This window comes from Anas platyrhynchos, chromosome 1, assembly GCF_047663525.1.
Source record: "Anas platyrhynchos isolate ZD024472 breed Pekin duck chromosome 1, IASCAAS_PekinDuck_T2T, whole genome shotgun sequence".
NCBI lineage: Eukaryota > Metazoa > Chordata > Aves > Anseriformes > Anatidae > Anas > Anas platyrhynchos.
The window spans coordinates 3,023,382-3,039,708 of NC_092587.1; the positions used below are offsets into that span (position 1 = coordinate 3,023,382).

The 16,327-nt window shown below is 47.8% G+C and overlaps 1 protein-coding gene across 4 annotated transcripts in view; it reads left to right on the top strand.

Annotated features, from left to right (window-relative positions):
• Positions 1 to 16,327, top strand: part of PLXNA4 (plexin A4) — a 406,242-nt gene that overhangs the window by 254,177 nt on the left and 135,738 nt on the right. For 2 of the 4 annotated variants that reach the window (XM_038186736.2, XM_072041406.1), the window contains exon 5: positions 5,740 to 5,840. In XM_038186736.2, coding sequence (XP_038042664.1) covers positions 5,740 to 5,840 — 101 coding nt within the window. Of the gene's footprint in view, positions 1 to 5,739; positions 5,841 to 6,052; positions 7,125 to 16,327 lie in introns of those variants that run through there. The other 2 variants (XM_072041446.1, XM_072041417.1) reach the window with 2 other exon arrangements.

The following is a 16,327-nucleotide window of genomic DNA, read 5'->3' on the forward strand; positions in this document are numbered from 1 at the left end:
CCTGACACCCCTTCGACACCTCCGAGCTGTTATTCTTACAAGGGACAAGGATTCCTATAAAATTTCCTGCCTTGTGGGGAGAGTATATCAGCATGCTGATGGAACGGGTGGTTGCTATCCCAGCTGGGGAAATATTTGGTATTATTGGGAAGGAAGAATGAGAGTGAAGATAGAGAAATGCTGTATGAGATATAATATTGAAACATGGACTTGTGCTCTTGAATTTCCATGTTTCTGGCCATATTGTATCAGGATGGCGTGTCCCTAGCTTCTTCTCAAGCACTGATGCTTTTGGAAGGAGTGTCATTGAGGCATGGGGGACTGCCTTGCACAAGGGTCGCTACAGGGTGTGGGCTGAGCACTTGCCTTCTAATAATTAAAGAAAATGTATTTTGCACTTTGACTGGTTATTCTGGTGCTGTAACTGGGAAGAGGGGAGACCTCAACATGTTTGCAGCGTTAAGAAGATCAAAGGAACTGCAGAAATTTAAGTATGGCATTGCTGGGGGATTCACCTCACGCAGCCTTCACCCTGTATGTCGTAAATGTCTCCATCTGAGCTGGCTGTCAGGGTCCTGCTCAGGGAAGCTTAGGGAAGAAAATTTCACTGCAATCACCAGTTTTCCCCAGATCTTTTGGTGTCTCCTCCTGTTGCTTTATCTCCGTCTGTGTGAGTGACCTGTGGACGTGGTTGGGGTCTTGCTCTGGGAACACAGATGGGAATTCTCTCACCAAAGATGTGCAGGAGAACCCGAGGGAGAGAAGGGAGAGGAGGAGGAGCAGGACAAACACAGATGTAGGTAGGAAGCCCTTTGTGACCAAGCATATTTGGACAGGTAATTTACCCTGCCACGCAGGGGGACATTGACCCCCAGTTTAATTATTGTGTCATTTGTCCTTGACAGCTACTGCTGCTTCCAATTAACTCTCCTTAATTAAAGCCTCCAGTTTTCCAAGTGTGTAAGCATGGATTTACTGGGAAGAGCGCTGCAATGAAGACGAAGAGCTTGGGGGTGTCTGATGAGAAATGACATTGCCTGTCCCAGCGGGGCTGGCAAGTTATTTACTCATCACGCCGGAGTGGCAGGCTGGAATCAAACTCAGATCCTCGCCTCTATCCCCGCAGGAGCATCTCCTCTCCCACCGCTTGTACAGACATCCACATGCACAATATCCTATTTCTTACCAGTCTAAGCCCTGCTTCAGCTCCTTGAGCTTTTCTTTTCTCCGTGTCCCTGCTTTTTGCTGAGTTTGCAGGTCTGTTGGTTGAGGCACAGGAGTTGGAACAACCCAGAGGAACTCAAGGTCCCTTTGTCCATAATTCAGGCCAAATTAAAATTGGCATCTTGGCACGCCCTGCAGGTGACCAAATATCCTCAATAAATCTGTTAAGGATGTAGAATTGGGACCCACCAGTGGTCTCGTAGGTGTTTTTTTTTTTTTTTTTTTTTTGTCTTGCTCTATTTAATAAACTGTGTTATCATGAATAATCTCTTCAAGGCTTTGAAATCAAATAAGCTCCTCTTAATCTTGCAGCAGTTTCTCAGGGCTGAGTCTTGAAAGATAGCAGCATTCACCAAACCCACATAGCTTGACAGTCACTGCTCAGTGTTTTGGAAATGTATCTTTTGACTGTTGGGAAGGAAATTGGCTACTTAAGATGCCTTTTTGTACATTTAAATTAACTTAGTCCATCAGACTGAATAACTCCCGCTGCTGTATTAACATCCAATTATAACAGCAGAGATTGAGCAATGATTCACGTTTTGACCAGAATGTTGGCAGTTTAAGGGGGAAAAAAAAAAAAGTAATGTATATTGAAATAAAAAAAAAAGTCAAAAATGAGAGCCAGAAAATTATGACTGAGCACATAGCAGGAGCTTTTGTGAATATATAATGGCAGAAGCGGGAGCCAAATTTCTAACAGGATTAACTGTTACTGTCTATCAGATCCAAAACCTCAATCACGTTGTTTTAGGTGACTTTCTGAAACTCATTCATGGTGGGAATAGAGGGTGAAAGTAAGGCTGGGAGCTGCAAAAGCTGCTGTTTGGAATTTGAGCTGGATCAGAGGTGAGGATGGCCCTGGTGTTGTGTGAAAAGCCTCCGAGCCATATCTAGCAGGTGAGCTGTACGCTGTACGGCAGTTTGCAGGTTTGCCAGATTTTTTTGAGATGTCCTTGGGAGCCAGAAACGCGCGCACGATTTCTTTGGGGACTTGTGAATGAATGTGTTGACGAAGTGAAATATCCCTTCGGACCCTGCTGCAGCGAAGGCAGCTGGACGTGCTCGCTGCTTTCCTGCTGCCCTTGAGAAGGACACCAGCTTCATTTACCACTTGTCTGACCCTGCCTCTGGGATCGCATCTCACTGCAGATAGCTGCGAGCAGGGGACAGCCTAGATGCTCCCCAGCGTGCTATGGACAAAGCCTTGGAAGCACAGCCAGCTCCTAGATGTCCACCAGCTGTGTAAACAGGGATCGTCAGGAGCTTTATCTTAATTTCTTCATGTTCCAAAGAGCCCAAAGTCTAAATAGTTTGTACTTAATAACTTAGTATTCGATAATTAGCTAACACCCACTCTTCCTGCATGAGCTTACTCAGATGCCTTAGACCCACATCTGCAACGCATTTAGGTAACACCTACTTCAGCTGCATGAGACCTCACTTTCAGCTGTGGCTCTCGTGGATAAAACAGGGATATGTGCCTCATCTCCATGGGCTGTAAGCCCTTAGAGCAACAGCAGCCTCTTCTTACATCCATATTTTGCTCTAGCAAAGTGAGGCCAAATTATCAGTTAAGCTGTGACCACTGCAGGAATGCAAATGGCTCTAACCTGGCTCATCGTGCCCCAAAATGAAGGGCGTTTTGCTTTCATTAATCCTCCGTCTGCTGAGAGCTGGTTATATTTGCTGCAAAACGTTGAATCAAATTTCTACCCCGATGAAAGATCGGAGGTAGGGAGCCCCCCTGAGGGTAAGAAATCACCTTGAGAAGTTTGTTGGGCTTTCCAAGGGTGGGAAATGAGTGGAGGGAGTAATCACCGTCTGGTTTACAATGGAGATTTCAGCCTTCAGTGCTGTCTGGTCCCTTCATCGTTATGAATAATGGCAAAGAACTGCAATGGGGAGGTAGCATGGACTTTTCTTTTTCAGATATTTTAGGGGCAGCATAAAAAGCTGACTGCTCTCGGGGGGCATGGTCAGTTCTCAAAACTTTCAGCTTGGAAAGCTGAGCTGAATTAATTACAGCTTATGTTCCAAAGGAAAATAAGACCTCTGATGTGCTTTATTTGCTTGATGTTCTTTTTCCTTTCAGCTGACGACCCCTAGGTGGCTTTCCTTTCAGTTGCAGCTCCTTTTGTTTTTTTGTAGTTTCTTCCTTTATTAATTAGAAAGGTCTGACACTTCCAGCCCAAGACATTTATCAGCGTGGTACAATTTTAATTAATCTCACAATAAAGCTACTTGAGGTGAACTTAGAAAAGGTCTCATATAGCAGGAATAACATGCAGAAATGTGGATGGTGACAGAGGACACCTACTACAGTGGCTTGACAAGATTTGGGATGTGGCTGGGTGTAAGCTCACACTGCATTGCTGTGCTTTATGATACATAAACAGAAGCAAGATGTGTTCCTGCACAACCTACTAACTATATCCTATCGAAAAAGAATACACTAAATACACTGAAAAGAAAGCATTCCTGTAAAGATGGAGATCTGGGCTCCCAGTAGGTTCCTTCTGCCTCCAAGAGGAGCTTAGATATCCTTTGATGGCTAATTAAATAATAACAATAATAAAACCTACAGAGACAGATTTTAACTTTTCTTTTTTTGTAGCAATTTGCAAAGAAATTGCAAATTTCAGTCCTCCAGGACTTCTTTATTGTTCACATGTCATAGTCGCAAGTGGGTTTTGACTCAGAATATTCAAACCTGACATCATTACATTCTAGAACAGTGCCTGTTCTGAACTTATTAACCAAAGCTCACTTTTCTAAGGCAGATGTAAACTAGCTCAGAAGCTCAGGTTCAGAAATATTATTTACAGCTAATACGGATAAACCCAGCAGTACCATATGTTAAAGTGGGGGTAGTTTGGATAGGAACTCTGTAGCCATTACCAACTGTGTTCACAATTTTCTAATTAAAAGGTGGAGATTACACAATTGATTGTATCTGGATTAAGGAAGGGCAGATTTACAGCCTTCTAAAATGGAATTATCTGCTTCCTCTTCGAGTACTCTGATGTTCACAGGGCAGATATGTTCAACTAGATGTGATCAAGGAAAAATAATTCACAAGACATTTTTCCTGTGTGGAAATAGGGGAAAAAAATAGGAAAAGACCTACATAAAAATAATATGATCTCCCCGCCTTGTTATGTTCTTGTCAAAGCTGTAAGCCTTTTTGAAAGCTGGACTGCAATATAAGACAGACTTTGGGGTTCAATACAAGTCTAACTGGGCGAAATCCTGGCTCACACAGAAGTTTGTATTTGATGAAGTGTTGATTCCTTCTTGACATGAAGTCTTGACCTAAAGGGAGGTGGAACAATTGCATTCACGGCCAAGTCATCTTGCCTTTGAAACTTCTTGATACTTGGAGGAGTTGGAATGAGTCGATACCTGTTCTGATTTTCCCATTTTCATTGCTGTGGTCTGTTTTGATTATGTTCTTATGCTCGTGGCTGTAGATTCAATTTGAGAAGGGTGTTTTGGTAGGTTTTACTTGACATTCTCCCTTTGTCCTTAAAAGCTTTCAGCATCCACAGTTGATTTCTTTGGGTGACTTGACATAGGCAGTGGTGTGGTGGTAAATAAACCTCATCGTATTTCTGTCTCAAGTTTGCTAAAGCTATTGCCACCTGCTAGAAGTAAAAATACAGATTTTCAGCATTTGCACATAGACGATCTACTACCACGTGGGGTGTCTGTGTAGTGGTTAGGAAGCCAATTTCTGATACAAACAGACAAGGTCTTCATAAATAGATGGAGTTTTGCTTGTGATTCCTTTTTCTTCCTTTCCCTTACCCCCCTCGTATATATAGAGAGAGCCTGTTCTTGTTTTGTTTGCAGATACAATCAGAATGAATTTTAATCTTCACTTTACAGTTCGAATTCTCTTGAACAAGTAAAAAAAAATTGTCACTCGGATCCCGGTGTATTCCCTTGTCATCTGTCACGAGTAACTGTTCTGCAGTTTATAGTTGGCAGTTCTCAGCGGTGTTTCATCAGGATAATACCACACTATATCATCTGAAGGAATAAACTCTCCCCGCTGACACGAGCCAGGATGAAGGCACTGGCAATTGACTGTGTATTATGGGAGCTCTCTGAGGCTTATTCAATGGAGAAGAGGCTATCAGGTCACTGGGCCCAAATTGTGTATTTGGCTTCAAAAGAAGTAAGGGGCTTAGGAAAACGAATCGGAATCAAAAAGCTCTGGTCCGTTAGAGGGGAGGTCAGGCTCTTCTGTCTTTGAAATCTCCGACTGAAATGCTTTAATTAAGAAGAAAGAAAGGAAAAAAAAAATAAAGAACAAGGCAAAGTGCATTATTTTGGCAGTGGGTGGGTGTTACAGGTCCGTGTCTGACTCTGCAAAGTTAGGGTGACAGCAAGCTCATTCTCTGACACCAGGACAAGAGGACAAGGAGGGTTGGCACTTCTGCCGAGCCATTCAGGTCATTGCAGATCCCCACGAAAAGCCTGACAGGTTTTTGTCCCTTCTCCTTGCAGCTTACCCGGGTTCCTGTGGAGTCATGCAGCCAGTACGAGACCTGCAGCGAGTGCCTGGGCTCAGGAGACCCCCACTGTGGATGGTGTGTGCTTCACAACACGTAAGTACCTGCTGTGATAACGCCTGGCAGAGCCCCAAAATGGCTCTTAGGTGAGCCTAGGAGTCATGCAGGCAGCTCCAGCAAGGTTTCTGGGACTTGCTGGGGGTGATTTGTTTAACCAAGAGGCGTTTTTTTTGGCTGAAAATGAAAGAGGAAGGTGATAGAAGAGACAGGTTTCATTAACCACCAGATCCATATTCTGCTGGCTGCAGGAGGAATACCTGTCGCCCTGATGTGCTTTGAAAAAAAAAAACAACCTCCAGCAGCTCCCTCTGGGTGCCAAAGACCTTCTCATTTCCAATGATTATTGAAGTTTGACCCTAGATAACAGCCAGATTCAGAGACTTGTCTCAACACCTTCAATTTTCCACTGCAGGCCTGAACCTCTCCTCTCTCACATTTGTCATGATCCCTATTGGTCTTGGAGGGGAATCAGGTCCCTGTAAGCACCCAAGGATCTGATCCAAGGTAGATTTCAGGGGGATGTTCTAGCCTGCAACCTCACTGTGGGACGAAGCTGACCCTGAAATTGAGCATTTGTCTTCTGTGGGTCATCTCAGCTGGGCTGGCACTGCTCATTTGGCTTATCCAGCTATGATTTTGAGCAGTTATCTGTATCCACATCCCTGGGCTTCTGTTGAACAGACCAAGAAAGGACCTGGTTTCACCATTTCCCTGCTCTACAGCACTCCCTTGCAAGGAGCACCACATCCAAGTGTCCCCAGGACTGGGAGATTTGCTCGTTGGCTTTGTTTTCTGCAGGCTTTTTTTTTTTAATGATGCTGTTGATCTCCAAGTCCCCTCTCGGCAGCCTTCCCTGCCAGTGATCTCCTCTGCCAGAGCCGTGGAGAGGGAGGTGTCAGCTTGGCTGAGCTCCTGGTCATGAGTGGCAGGGTGGCCTCGTTTGCCAAGAACCTCTCAGCAGAGACAGTGGCTGGAAAGGGCGTTGGATCTGTCTCACCACACGGCTCCAGCCCAGCGTGGCTCTGCAGGGTGCTGTCACTCCAAGTCTCAGCGCCCTTGGCAATGACGGGTGGTTATTCTGCTGGACCCTGCTGTTGCAGTTGTGTCTTCTCCTCCCCAAACCCTTTCTGTTGCGTTGCAAAGTCTACCTGTGGAGACAGAGATCTAGCTGGAGACCCTTTTTGCTACCCCTCCTTTCTGAAACAGGAACACGTACCATATCCCAACCTTCTGCAGAAGCTCTTTAGCCTGTATAACCCTCAACCAAAGCCATGTCAGTCTGCTTTATTTAAGATCAAACCTAGATGTCCCAAACCAAAACTTGACTCTGGCTTTGAAATAATTCAAAAGATCCTTGGCAAACCAGTCCTGAATTGTGGTCTTCTAAGTATGAACCAGTGCAACTTTCACCCATATAGCCTTGCTGGCCTGAGGCTGTTTTTATTTGAAATACAGCTCTGAAACATGTTTCTGTCTCATCTTAGCTTGCATCCATCCTGTAGAGCACTGCGTGTTTTGTTGTCAATAGAGGGACAGCACAGCGTGGATGCAAGCATGAATTTGGGCATTGATTGCACCGGAGTAATGCTAGATATTTCATCTCCTGCTGGCCAGGGTCACTGGCAACAAGCAATCAATACACCCAGCAATAAATCCCCCAAAGGAGAGGAAAGGGGCAGAGACAACTGCAGATTGCCCAACAGCTCAGCCTAAAAGAGTGACAGAAATGTGGCTGGTGACAAGTGAGGGTGGCAACCCGAGACCATTAGACCAAGAGACCCACATGCAAATTTGGTCCTTCAAGTTGAAATTTGACAGCAGGGTCCCCATGTCCTCCTCCCTCTGGTCACTTAACCTTTGTTTGCTGATCTGTAAAATAGAGTGTGGCACGGGTTTTTGGTGCAGCCTCATGTGTTCCTCTCTGGGCCTCAGTTTCTTCATCCTTCCAGCCCTGCAAGCAGAGGAGGATGCAATTCAGCAGTGTTTGGCCATGCAGGATATTCAGGGTAACAGTACCATAATACCAAGGCCATTATTAACTTTTTTTGTACATCAAAACCCCAGCCATTTCCTCAAACGTGATGCATTGTCAGCAACTGTACAAGGATTTCTGGGGAAATCTGCCATAAATATTTCCCCTTGGAAGGTGCTGACCCTTTTCTTTTCCCTCCCAGGAAGAATTTCAGGGCATGGCTGAATCCAGCCACGCTGATGTAGGAGCTGGTTTTTGGCAGGGTTGGAGGAAGCAGATGGGCTGTCCACGTCCTGGGGTAAATCAGGGTTGGAAACCAGACCTGTAGGCAAAGCCATCCCTTTCCCACACCCTTCTCTCCCAGTACAAACCACCACCGGAGCGCTGGAAAATGAGCAAAAGCTGTAGGATGGGTGCAGCTTCTCTCTTTTTTTTTCTCTCTCATATGGGCCACGCTTACTTTGGGGTTCACACTTCAAGGGCTGCTCCCCAGACCCTGATTCCCAAGCACACAGGAGGCCTGGGGATGCCTGGGGACAGCTCCTCAGCCAGCATCTCATGGCGAGGCGGGGCTGCCTGCGCGCAGGGCGGCGTGCCAGGGCTGGGGAATCGATTTCCACGGCTCCTCTGTCCTAACCTTACACCGAGAAACTCGAGTCTGCTGAGAGAGAAAGAGGCAGACAGACCCACAGACGGCTGCAGGAGAAAAGGGGGGGGAGGACATTGATTGCCTTCTGCCCCGAGACGAGGAGAGCCAATATAGAGCAGGTCACCGGAGCTCTTCGTTGCCGTATCTCCAGTCCCCATCTTGTCCCTCCCTCCCCTTCCCTGCTGGAGCTCAGCTCCCCTCCTGGGCTCGGTTAGGGCTTCTTTAGGCAGCAATGAATCATTTAGGTGGTGCAAATTGAAATCGTGGCGCTCGGATCTGCAGGGGAGGGCGAGGGGCCGGGGTGGGAGCCGGGGGGGAGCGGTGGGAGAACGAGGCTGAAAAGCAAATTGCTGGCACCGAGGCATGCGGTGCCTGCTTGTAAGGTCACGGCAATGTCACCAGCCCAAACAGGGGGCTGCAGAGAGGGACAAGAGCAGAGCAAAGTCTTCTCTAAGCCTGGAATAAATCACAGCTTCCTCGTGTCGTGCTGGGCGCAGCCGTGCCCGAAGATGCCATCCGATATCTGCCCCCTGTGAGTTTCTTGTGTCTCCATCCCTGTTTAAACCTCTGCCCTCCTTTGACTCTTTCCCCTATAGCATGGAGAAGGACAGGGAGTGGGGAAGCTCTTTGCCCCCAGGATGAGAAAAATCTCCTCCTGGAAACTTCATTATCCCTGCCTGACCCACCACCAGCTCCAGAGAAGATGTACAAGGTCCAGTCCACATGCACGTGGTGACCACACAACTTTTCAGCCCTGCATGATTCCTCTGGGTTGTCTTTAACACCCCAGCTGCCCAAAAAAAAATGGATATTTGGGACAGAAGAGCAGCAGCATCCCCGCAGGGAGAAGTAACATATATAAAACTTTCATAAAAGTAACATATATAAAACTTCTATGAAAAGTTTTAACTGTTTGTTAACTGTCCCTCCTTCTGTTCTGGGATCTGCCCCTGCTGCTATGGGGGCTTCTTGGCCAGCAGATCATTAGCTACAAACTGTGAAGAAAATGGTCCCAGTTTCAGGGAGGGTTTGTGATGTTGGGCAAAAAAAAAAAATTGTTTCAACTTAAGGGAATAATTATTTTTTAATAAGAAATATTCTAGAAAGCCATTTTAGAAGGGGCTGATACAGCTTAGTATTTGGAGAATGATTCGTTAAGACCTCAGCCATTCTTATTTTGGAATTTTATTCCAGGTTTTAGTAAAGTGGTTAAAAATTCAGAATAAAGAGAACCCAAGAACTTCACTGAGGGACCTGAGCTGGCTCCATCGGTTTTGCCCCCCAGCTTCAGGGTGTTTTCCAGGAGACTCCCTGCTCCTAAACTATGGGAATAGGATGCAGCGACCTCCTGTAGCTGTCCTCACCCCATGAGAGAAGGGATGCCAGAGGGCCCCGATACACGGGCTGTGCCAGCCACTTTCCTGGATCCCTTTGGTGAACTCTGGGTTGGCTGAGGGATGACCAAAACCCATTAAGCTGAGCTGACCACAATTCATGAGACACCAGAGAAACCAGATGAGGGTTTTTTGGATTCCCCCAAAAAAGGAGAACCACATTTGGAAGGGCTTTATGCTGTCACCTCGCAACCCTGGTGTCCGGCCACTTGCCCTCCACGTCCCCTGTTGTCCTGCCTCTTAGCTTCAGGATGCTTCTGTACCCAGAAATTACAATTACAATGGGTATGGAAGAAAATGGCACTTAAACAAGTTGTTTTCTAGGGAATGAGAGATCGGCACGGAGGAGGAGGGAGGTTTGTAATCCCTCCTCAGACTCGCTGCCAGACTGGGGGGGGAAAAGAAAGAAAAAAGTAAGTGTTACAAAGTGCAGCTCCCACTGTCTTGTCTCAGCAGGTAACCTGATGCGATGCTGCTTGCAGAGGCTCATTGATCGTCCCTGGCTTTAACTTTCTTGGTCAAAGTCTTCTGAATCACTAGAGAGTCTCGGGTAACCCAAGCTGCCTACAGATGCTGCAATAAGACCTTTTTTTGAAGGGTCTTTTTCTTGCTTGACTTTCTGCCGTCTGAAAGACTGTGCCTGTCTTTCAGGCTGAGGTAGTTTGTTTTTTGTTTTTTCTTTTTCCCCTTCACCTCCTCTTTTTTTCCTTCCCAGCCTTTCCCTCCACTTCTGCAGGGGAGGGAGGATGTCTCAAATGCTGCCTGAGGAAGCTGGGAAGGGCAGCACGGATAGGACCCAACAAGGCAGAAGGGTGGAATATCGCACCCAGTGCCAACAAATAGTAACAAATAATGAGGAAAATATGATTTTCTGATTCCCGCAGGAGCTACCGACCCTATAGACCCTCAGCTTCCACTGTAAGGAACCAGGGCCTCAGCCATGCTCTTCGTGCTGTTTTGTGCCAAGGTGCAAGCTAGAGTCCTTTCAGAAAGGACAATTTTTAAGCATTTTGCATTTGTTTAGCACAATCAGTAAATCCTGACAATTATGGCTGAGACCTTTGCTTATAATAAAAGCTTTCCATGTCCTTTCCCATCTTAGCATCATCTTGTCCTAGGCCAGCCCTAAGTGTCTTCAGAGACGTGGGAGACAAAAGTAAACACAAATTGTCCCAGTCTTCCTAAAAAAATTGTTCAGTCACGTGAAGAACAAATGGATTTCAACTCAAATCCTGCATTGCCTTGGTAGCTTTAGCCAGCTGGGCTGATCCTCCCCATCTGAGGGATGCTCAGAGCTGTTGCAGTCGCTGTGTGCACTACCCCTGTGTGTCCAAGATATCTTGGGGGCATTTCTCACTGGAACGGGAGAGAGCCCAGCACCTCTTGCTAATACATGATAGGGAGAAATAATTGCAGGAAATGTGAAATATTTCATTTTGTTTCAGTCTCCTATCAGTCCATCGGCAGTGTCAGCAGAGGTGCAAGGAGTCCAAGTATCCATCAGTGGTGGCAAAGGCAGGAGGGACCCAGCTGTCAGGGTGCCTGGTCTCCAAACGGGGCTTGGTTTGGCTCTTCCCCGCTCACAGCCAGAGCTCAGACAGCAGCACCCACGGCCTGTGAGCCTCTCCACCTGATAGCAGGGGAAAGTGGAGTCATCTTCCCCCAATTGGCCTTGGCACGGAGTGATTCCCACTCCTTCCCAGGTAGTTATCGAAACCGGAGACGGCGTTTCAGCCCCTGCGCCGAGGGGAGCGCACGGCAGGGGGGCTCCGGGGAGGGACAGCGACCCATTAAGCTTTCTGCATCGAGCCCGGGTAATCTTTAATCTGTCTGCTGTGCTATAGCTAAAAGTACCCATCTTTTCACACCTGGGGATTGCCTCTCCTTTAGTGTGGAGGAAATAGCCCCGAATGTGACAGCTCTGCAATGGCCCTTTGAAATGAGATCGGGGCTCTTAGTCCGGAGAGCACGACGAAATCCTGGGGATGGGGAGCAAGCCTATTGATGGTGATAAGTCCCCCAGGGGAGCAGCAGCTCCTGGGAATCCCATTTCACCACAGATGGGTGATGAACAAACCGAACCATCCCTGTACCTTTGTGCAGATCAACCAGACCTGGAGACCTAACCCATCTCCGTGCCTGCAATCCCTGCATCCAGCAGGGCAGGTGTCCTTCCATCCCCTAGGTGCCATCCTGTGCCTTTTGGGAGCACTTTGGATGCTCTGGTCTACAAAGCAGAGCCGTGCCCTTCACAGGTTGATTATCTCAGTGGCCGTGCATGCCTCAGGCAACTCAAGGCCAGCACTGGGCAGTGCGGACTGCAAGACGCAGGCGTGTGGTAAATGTGTTTTGATAACAACCTTCCTCCTTGATTAGCTTATTTTGCTAGAGGGCAGCAGGGAGGGGTGGGAAGATAATTAGTTTGTGCACCCGGGTTCCAGCAGAAGCTTTCTGCCCTGTGAGTTAGGTGCCCTACTTGGGATTTGGCTGCACCGCAGAAATATTAGTGCTTGGGTTCGGCACTGCAGAAAATTCAGCCTTTGCACAGAGAGATCTCTCAGGTTTCTGCTTCTCTGGTATGAAACGCAGCCACACGGTCTGCCAGGGGCTAGGAGGGACGTCTCACGTGCCAGGACAAGCAATGAGAAAGGGGTAAGGGATAAGCAACGTAAGGACTTAAGCCGGGTGCCTAAACACAGGTGTATGGAGAACACACAAGCAGACTTTAAAATATAGCTGGTTGTATTTACATGAGCAACTTGATTCAGTCACTTACCCATGCTGTCTGCTGCAACTGGAATAACCCAGGGTGCCTGAGATATTCACCTAAGGCTGGCAAATATGACACAGACCCTATTGGAGATCCATCCATTTCCTCTGGTGGATACGATGGAGACCAACCGGAGTCTTAAGGACATCTCAAGGGACATTAGACCCTTGTGAGTGGGCAGCAAAACAGAGCCAAATCCCAGCTCAGTGTCATCTCCTTGTGTATTCTGAACGTGGTCAGGAGACGTGGGTCTGGGTTTTGCCACCTGAACCAGTCCTCCCATGAATTTTAAATTCCTCCAGGGTCCTAATTTGCAATACAGCAGGGCTAGGGCTTCCCACTAGGTTGTGCCATGCTCCGGCGTGGACTTGGTGAGTGATGTGGTGTATGTCTGGCTTGAGAAACTCAGGCTGTTCGTAGGGAATTGCTTTTTCTTGCTGTCAGATGCTCCCTAGTGCCTCTGCAGCCTGTGATCTGCCAATGAGGGAAAATGGCACGGCCAAATGAGTTGTCCCCAGGGTGGGCCATGTCTGCCTTCCACCGCTTCTTCTGTGACATTTCATCAGCCTCGACCTGCGACAGGTCTCAGAAGGGAACAGGGTGGAGAGAGGCAGGCATCAGGAAGTTCTCCTTGCTGAAGAAAAGGACAGAAAAACTTTAAAATATCTCTTTATCTGGACTTACGTTCTCCATGAGTTTGCGCACAAACACTCCTGCTCAAAAATGCTCTCCATCATCTGTTGCACACTCCCACATTCAGAGACCTGCCACCAAATTTCCTCTTTCTCTCCTACTGGCATACATGTCCCCAGCCCCTAATTTTCCCTGTTGCTCCTAAACCTCCTCTGCACTCATTCAGGCAAGCCGAAATGAGATTTTACTGCACTGTGGTCCTAGAAATGGAAGCTGGTTGCATGAGGCTGAAGATGATAATCTCATCTTGCCTTTGGGGTTTTGTTTAGGTGGGAAGATTTTCCTTGCTTTGCTGTGAGCATAATCTCTTCTTCTTTTCCCCAAAAACATATTTATTTCTTTTGTTTGGTGAGTGGAGCTGAGCAAATCATCACCCTCCCTTCTTGAGCATCTCGTCTTCCATCACTTTCCACCTTTTCCTGCTCTTCAGCAACATTTGAAGAGTATTGTCAAGATCAGGGCTCATCAACCAGGACAGTCACAGATGTTTTAACACTTACACCTATCTACTATGAATTACACGAGCCCAGTCTCTGGCCTGGTGGGATGATGTAGTAACACATCATTCACATCAAATGTCTTGCACGTGAACCTTGCCACTCCTCCCCGTAGCTGTGGGTGACACCGTGCTGCAGATCTCTGCGGGGCTCAGCGGCACAGGTCAGCCACCGAGAAGAGCAGGGGAGAAAAACACATTGACGTGGCTGTGGTTGTGTGACAGATCTGGAAATGGAACAACATTTCTTGCCTTTCATTCCAATGCCTGGGAGATTGGACCAAATTAATTTCTTCCAGAGCTAATGGAAACAAAACCCTGACACAGGCTCAACCCCGATGCAGAGCTGGACAATGTGACTGGGTGCAGGGAGCCAGGGGATTCAAAGCAAACATATTTTCCTCCCATCCATCTTCATTTCACACTGAGGAATCATAGAATAACAATCACAGAATGGTTTGGGTTGGAAGAGACCTTAAAGATCATCTAATTCCAACCTCCCACCTGACCACGTTGCCCAAAACCCCATCCAGCCTGGCCTTGAACCTCCCAGGGATGGGGCATCCACAGCTCCTGTGGGCAGGAACAGACACATGGGCTGTGAATTTCCTCTGCAACTGGCCGTGGGCTTCTCTACATGCAGGAGGAACATGGCGCATCTCCTCTGGATGGGTCCTGTAATGCAGCTTGCACCAACCCCTAGTAATGAAGAAGAGGGCAGGTTTCTGCTTATTTTTCCCCACTGATTGCTTTCCTGATTAGGAAATTGTATCAGATACCTGGCATGATTTTGAACCAGTTGCTTAGGAGGGGGTTTCTCTCTCCTCCTGCTAGGTTTCTTGCATTTTCTGAGCTCATTCGCTGTAACCCAGAGGCGTTTATGGGAGTGGGGTGAACAGCCTTCTGGAAGTGCTGGTTTCTCTCACTGGCTGTTAGGAAAACCTAAATAACCACATAAAAAAATGCCTCGTTTTTAACGACTCATCCTTAATTTCCACGTGTCTGAGCATCTTGTCTGTAAGAGAGGAATAGGAGCTCTTTTTGCCCTTGCAGGATGCTTTAAAGCACCTTGGTTATGAATGCAGTTTGCAGAAGTCCTGCAGGGAGCTGGACTTGGTGACGGCAGACTCCCAGCTGGGGCTGGCTATCAAACACGACTGTATTAATTTTATCTCACGAGTAAGTTTGTGGTTTGTTTAATTAAAGCAGAAAGGAGCAGCAGCAGACGTGCCCAGGTGCTTCAACCATCGAACCTGCCCAAATCACCCCGTGCCCTCGCCTGGCTGTTAGAGCAGAGGTGGCACAAGAAGGGTTAAGGCAGGACAGAGAGGGATGGAGTAAAACCCTGCTTCTCCATCCCATATCTTGTTCCCGATGCCCTCTGCCCCTCTCACCCCAGGCAGAAGAGGAGATCTACATTTTAATTGAGACGCACGAAGAAAATAATCGCAATCTAGCTCACCCATGCCTGGGAGGCTTCTCCCTTGTTAGCTCAGCACAGATGCTGAGTGCAGGTCTGGAGGCTGGAGGGTGTTTGTTACGTGGCTGATTCTCTCCTTATTTCAGCCCTGCTCCGTTCCAGGGTCCGGGGAGGAGGGCAGAGAGCAGGAGGTGGCAGGAAAAAAGTAGAGCAGAAAATGACAGGACCTCGTTTAGATCTTTTCCCCCTGCTTGCAAGTAGCAGTGTCCTGCAAATCCCAGCCACGCCATGCACCAAGCATAGGCACTGCAGGGCTTGGCACTGCCCCTTGAGGTTGGGATCCCCTTGGGAACGGGGTCTTTGAGGGCAGCTGACCCCAGGAATGGAAAAGAAGCCGAGATGCTTCAGATGCCTGCAATGCAACCTGGCCTGCAGGGGGGTGGAGAAGGGAAGGGAGTCTTTAGTTTCTTGCTTTTATGAATGTTGTCCCACTCCGGTTGCTCAGGCTGAGGAAAACCACAGGAAAACCAGGCTCCTTTTGCTTCGTTGCAGGGCAGAAAGGAGGTTTAAGTAGTCTGTACTTGTGTCCTGTCCTGATATCAGCTGCTTAGGCATAGTTAGGGCATGCTGCTCTGGATCCTGCCCTCTCCATGTTGGCAGCATTTCACTCCCTGGTGTTTTATAATCAGACAACACTAGCTGGACCTCAACGTTTTCCTCACCTTAGACTCTCAGAAGAGACCAAGACCTTCACCAGGAAGAGTCGTGAGCTCTGTTTGCAGACTTTCTCAGTAGCAGCAGCCAGGCAGGAGCCCCCCTGAGCTGTCTTTTCCCTTGGCACCCCATGAGCTGGGAGCAGGCTGCCAGACACGTCCTGCCTCCAGTGCCTGCTGGGGAGGGATGCTTCAACCAGCTAGCCCTGCCAAGGGAGCACTGGCTTGTTTTTTGGGGGGCAAAGGGGCAGGACTTCAGTTCAGATAGCACTTTCCTATTTTATCTGCTCCTGGTCTCTCTGCGTACTTGGCCTGATAAGGTGCTATCAGAGCAGAGCATTTCTGCTGGAGCCACCACTAAGACGTGGCTGGGCTAGAGGTGGCTTTTCTCAACTCCTTGCAGGCTGCCTTGGCCC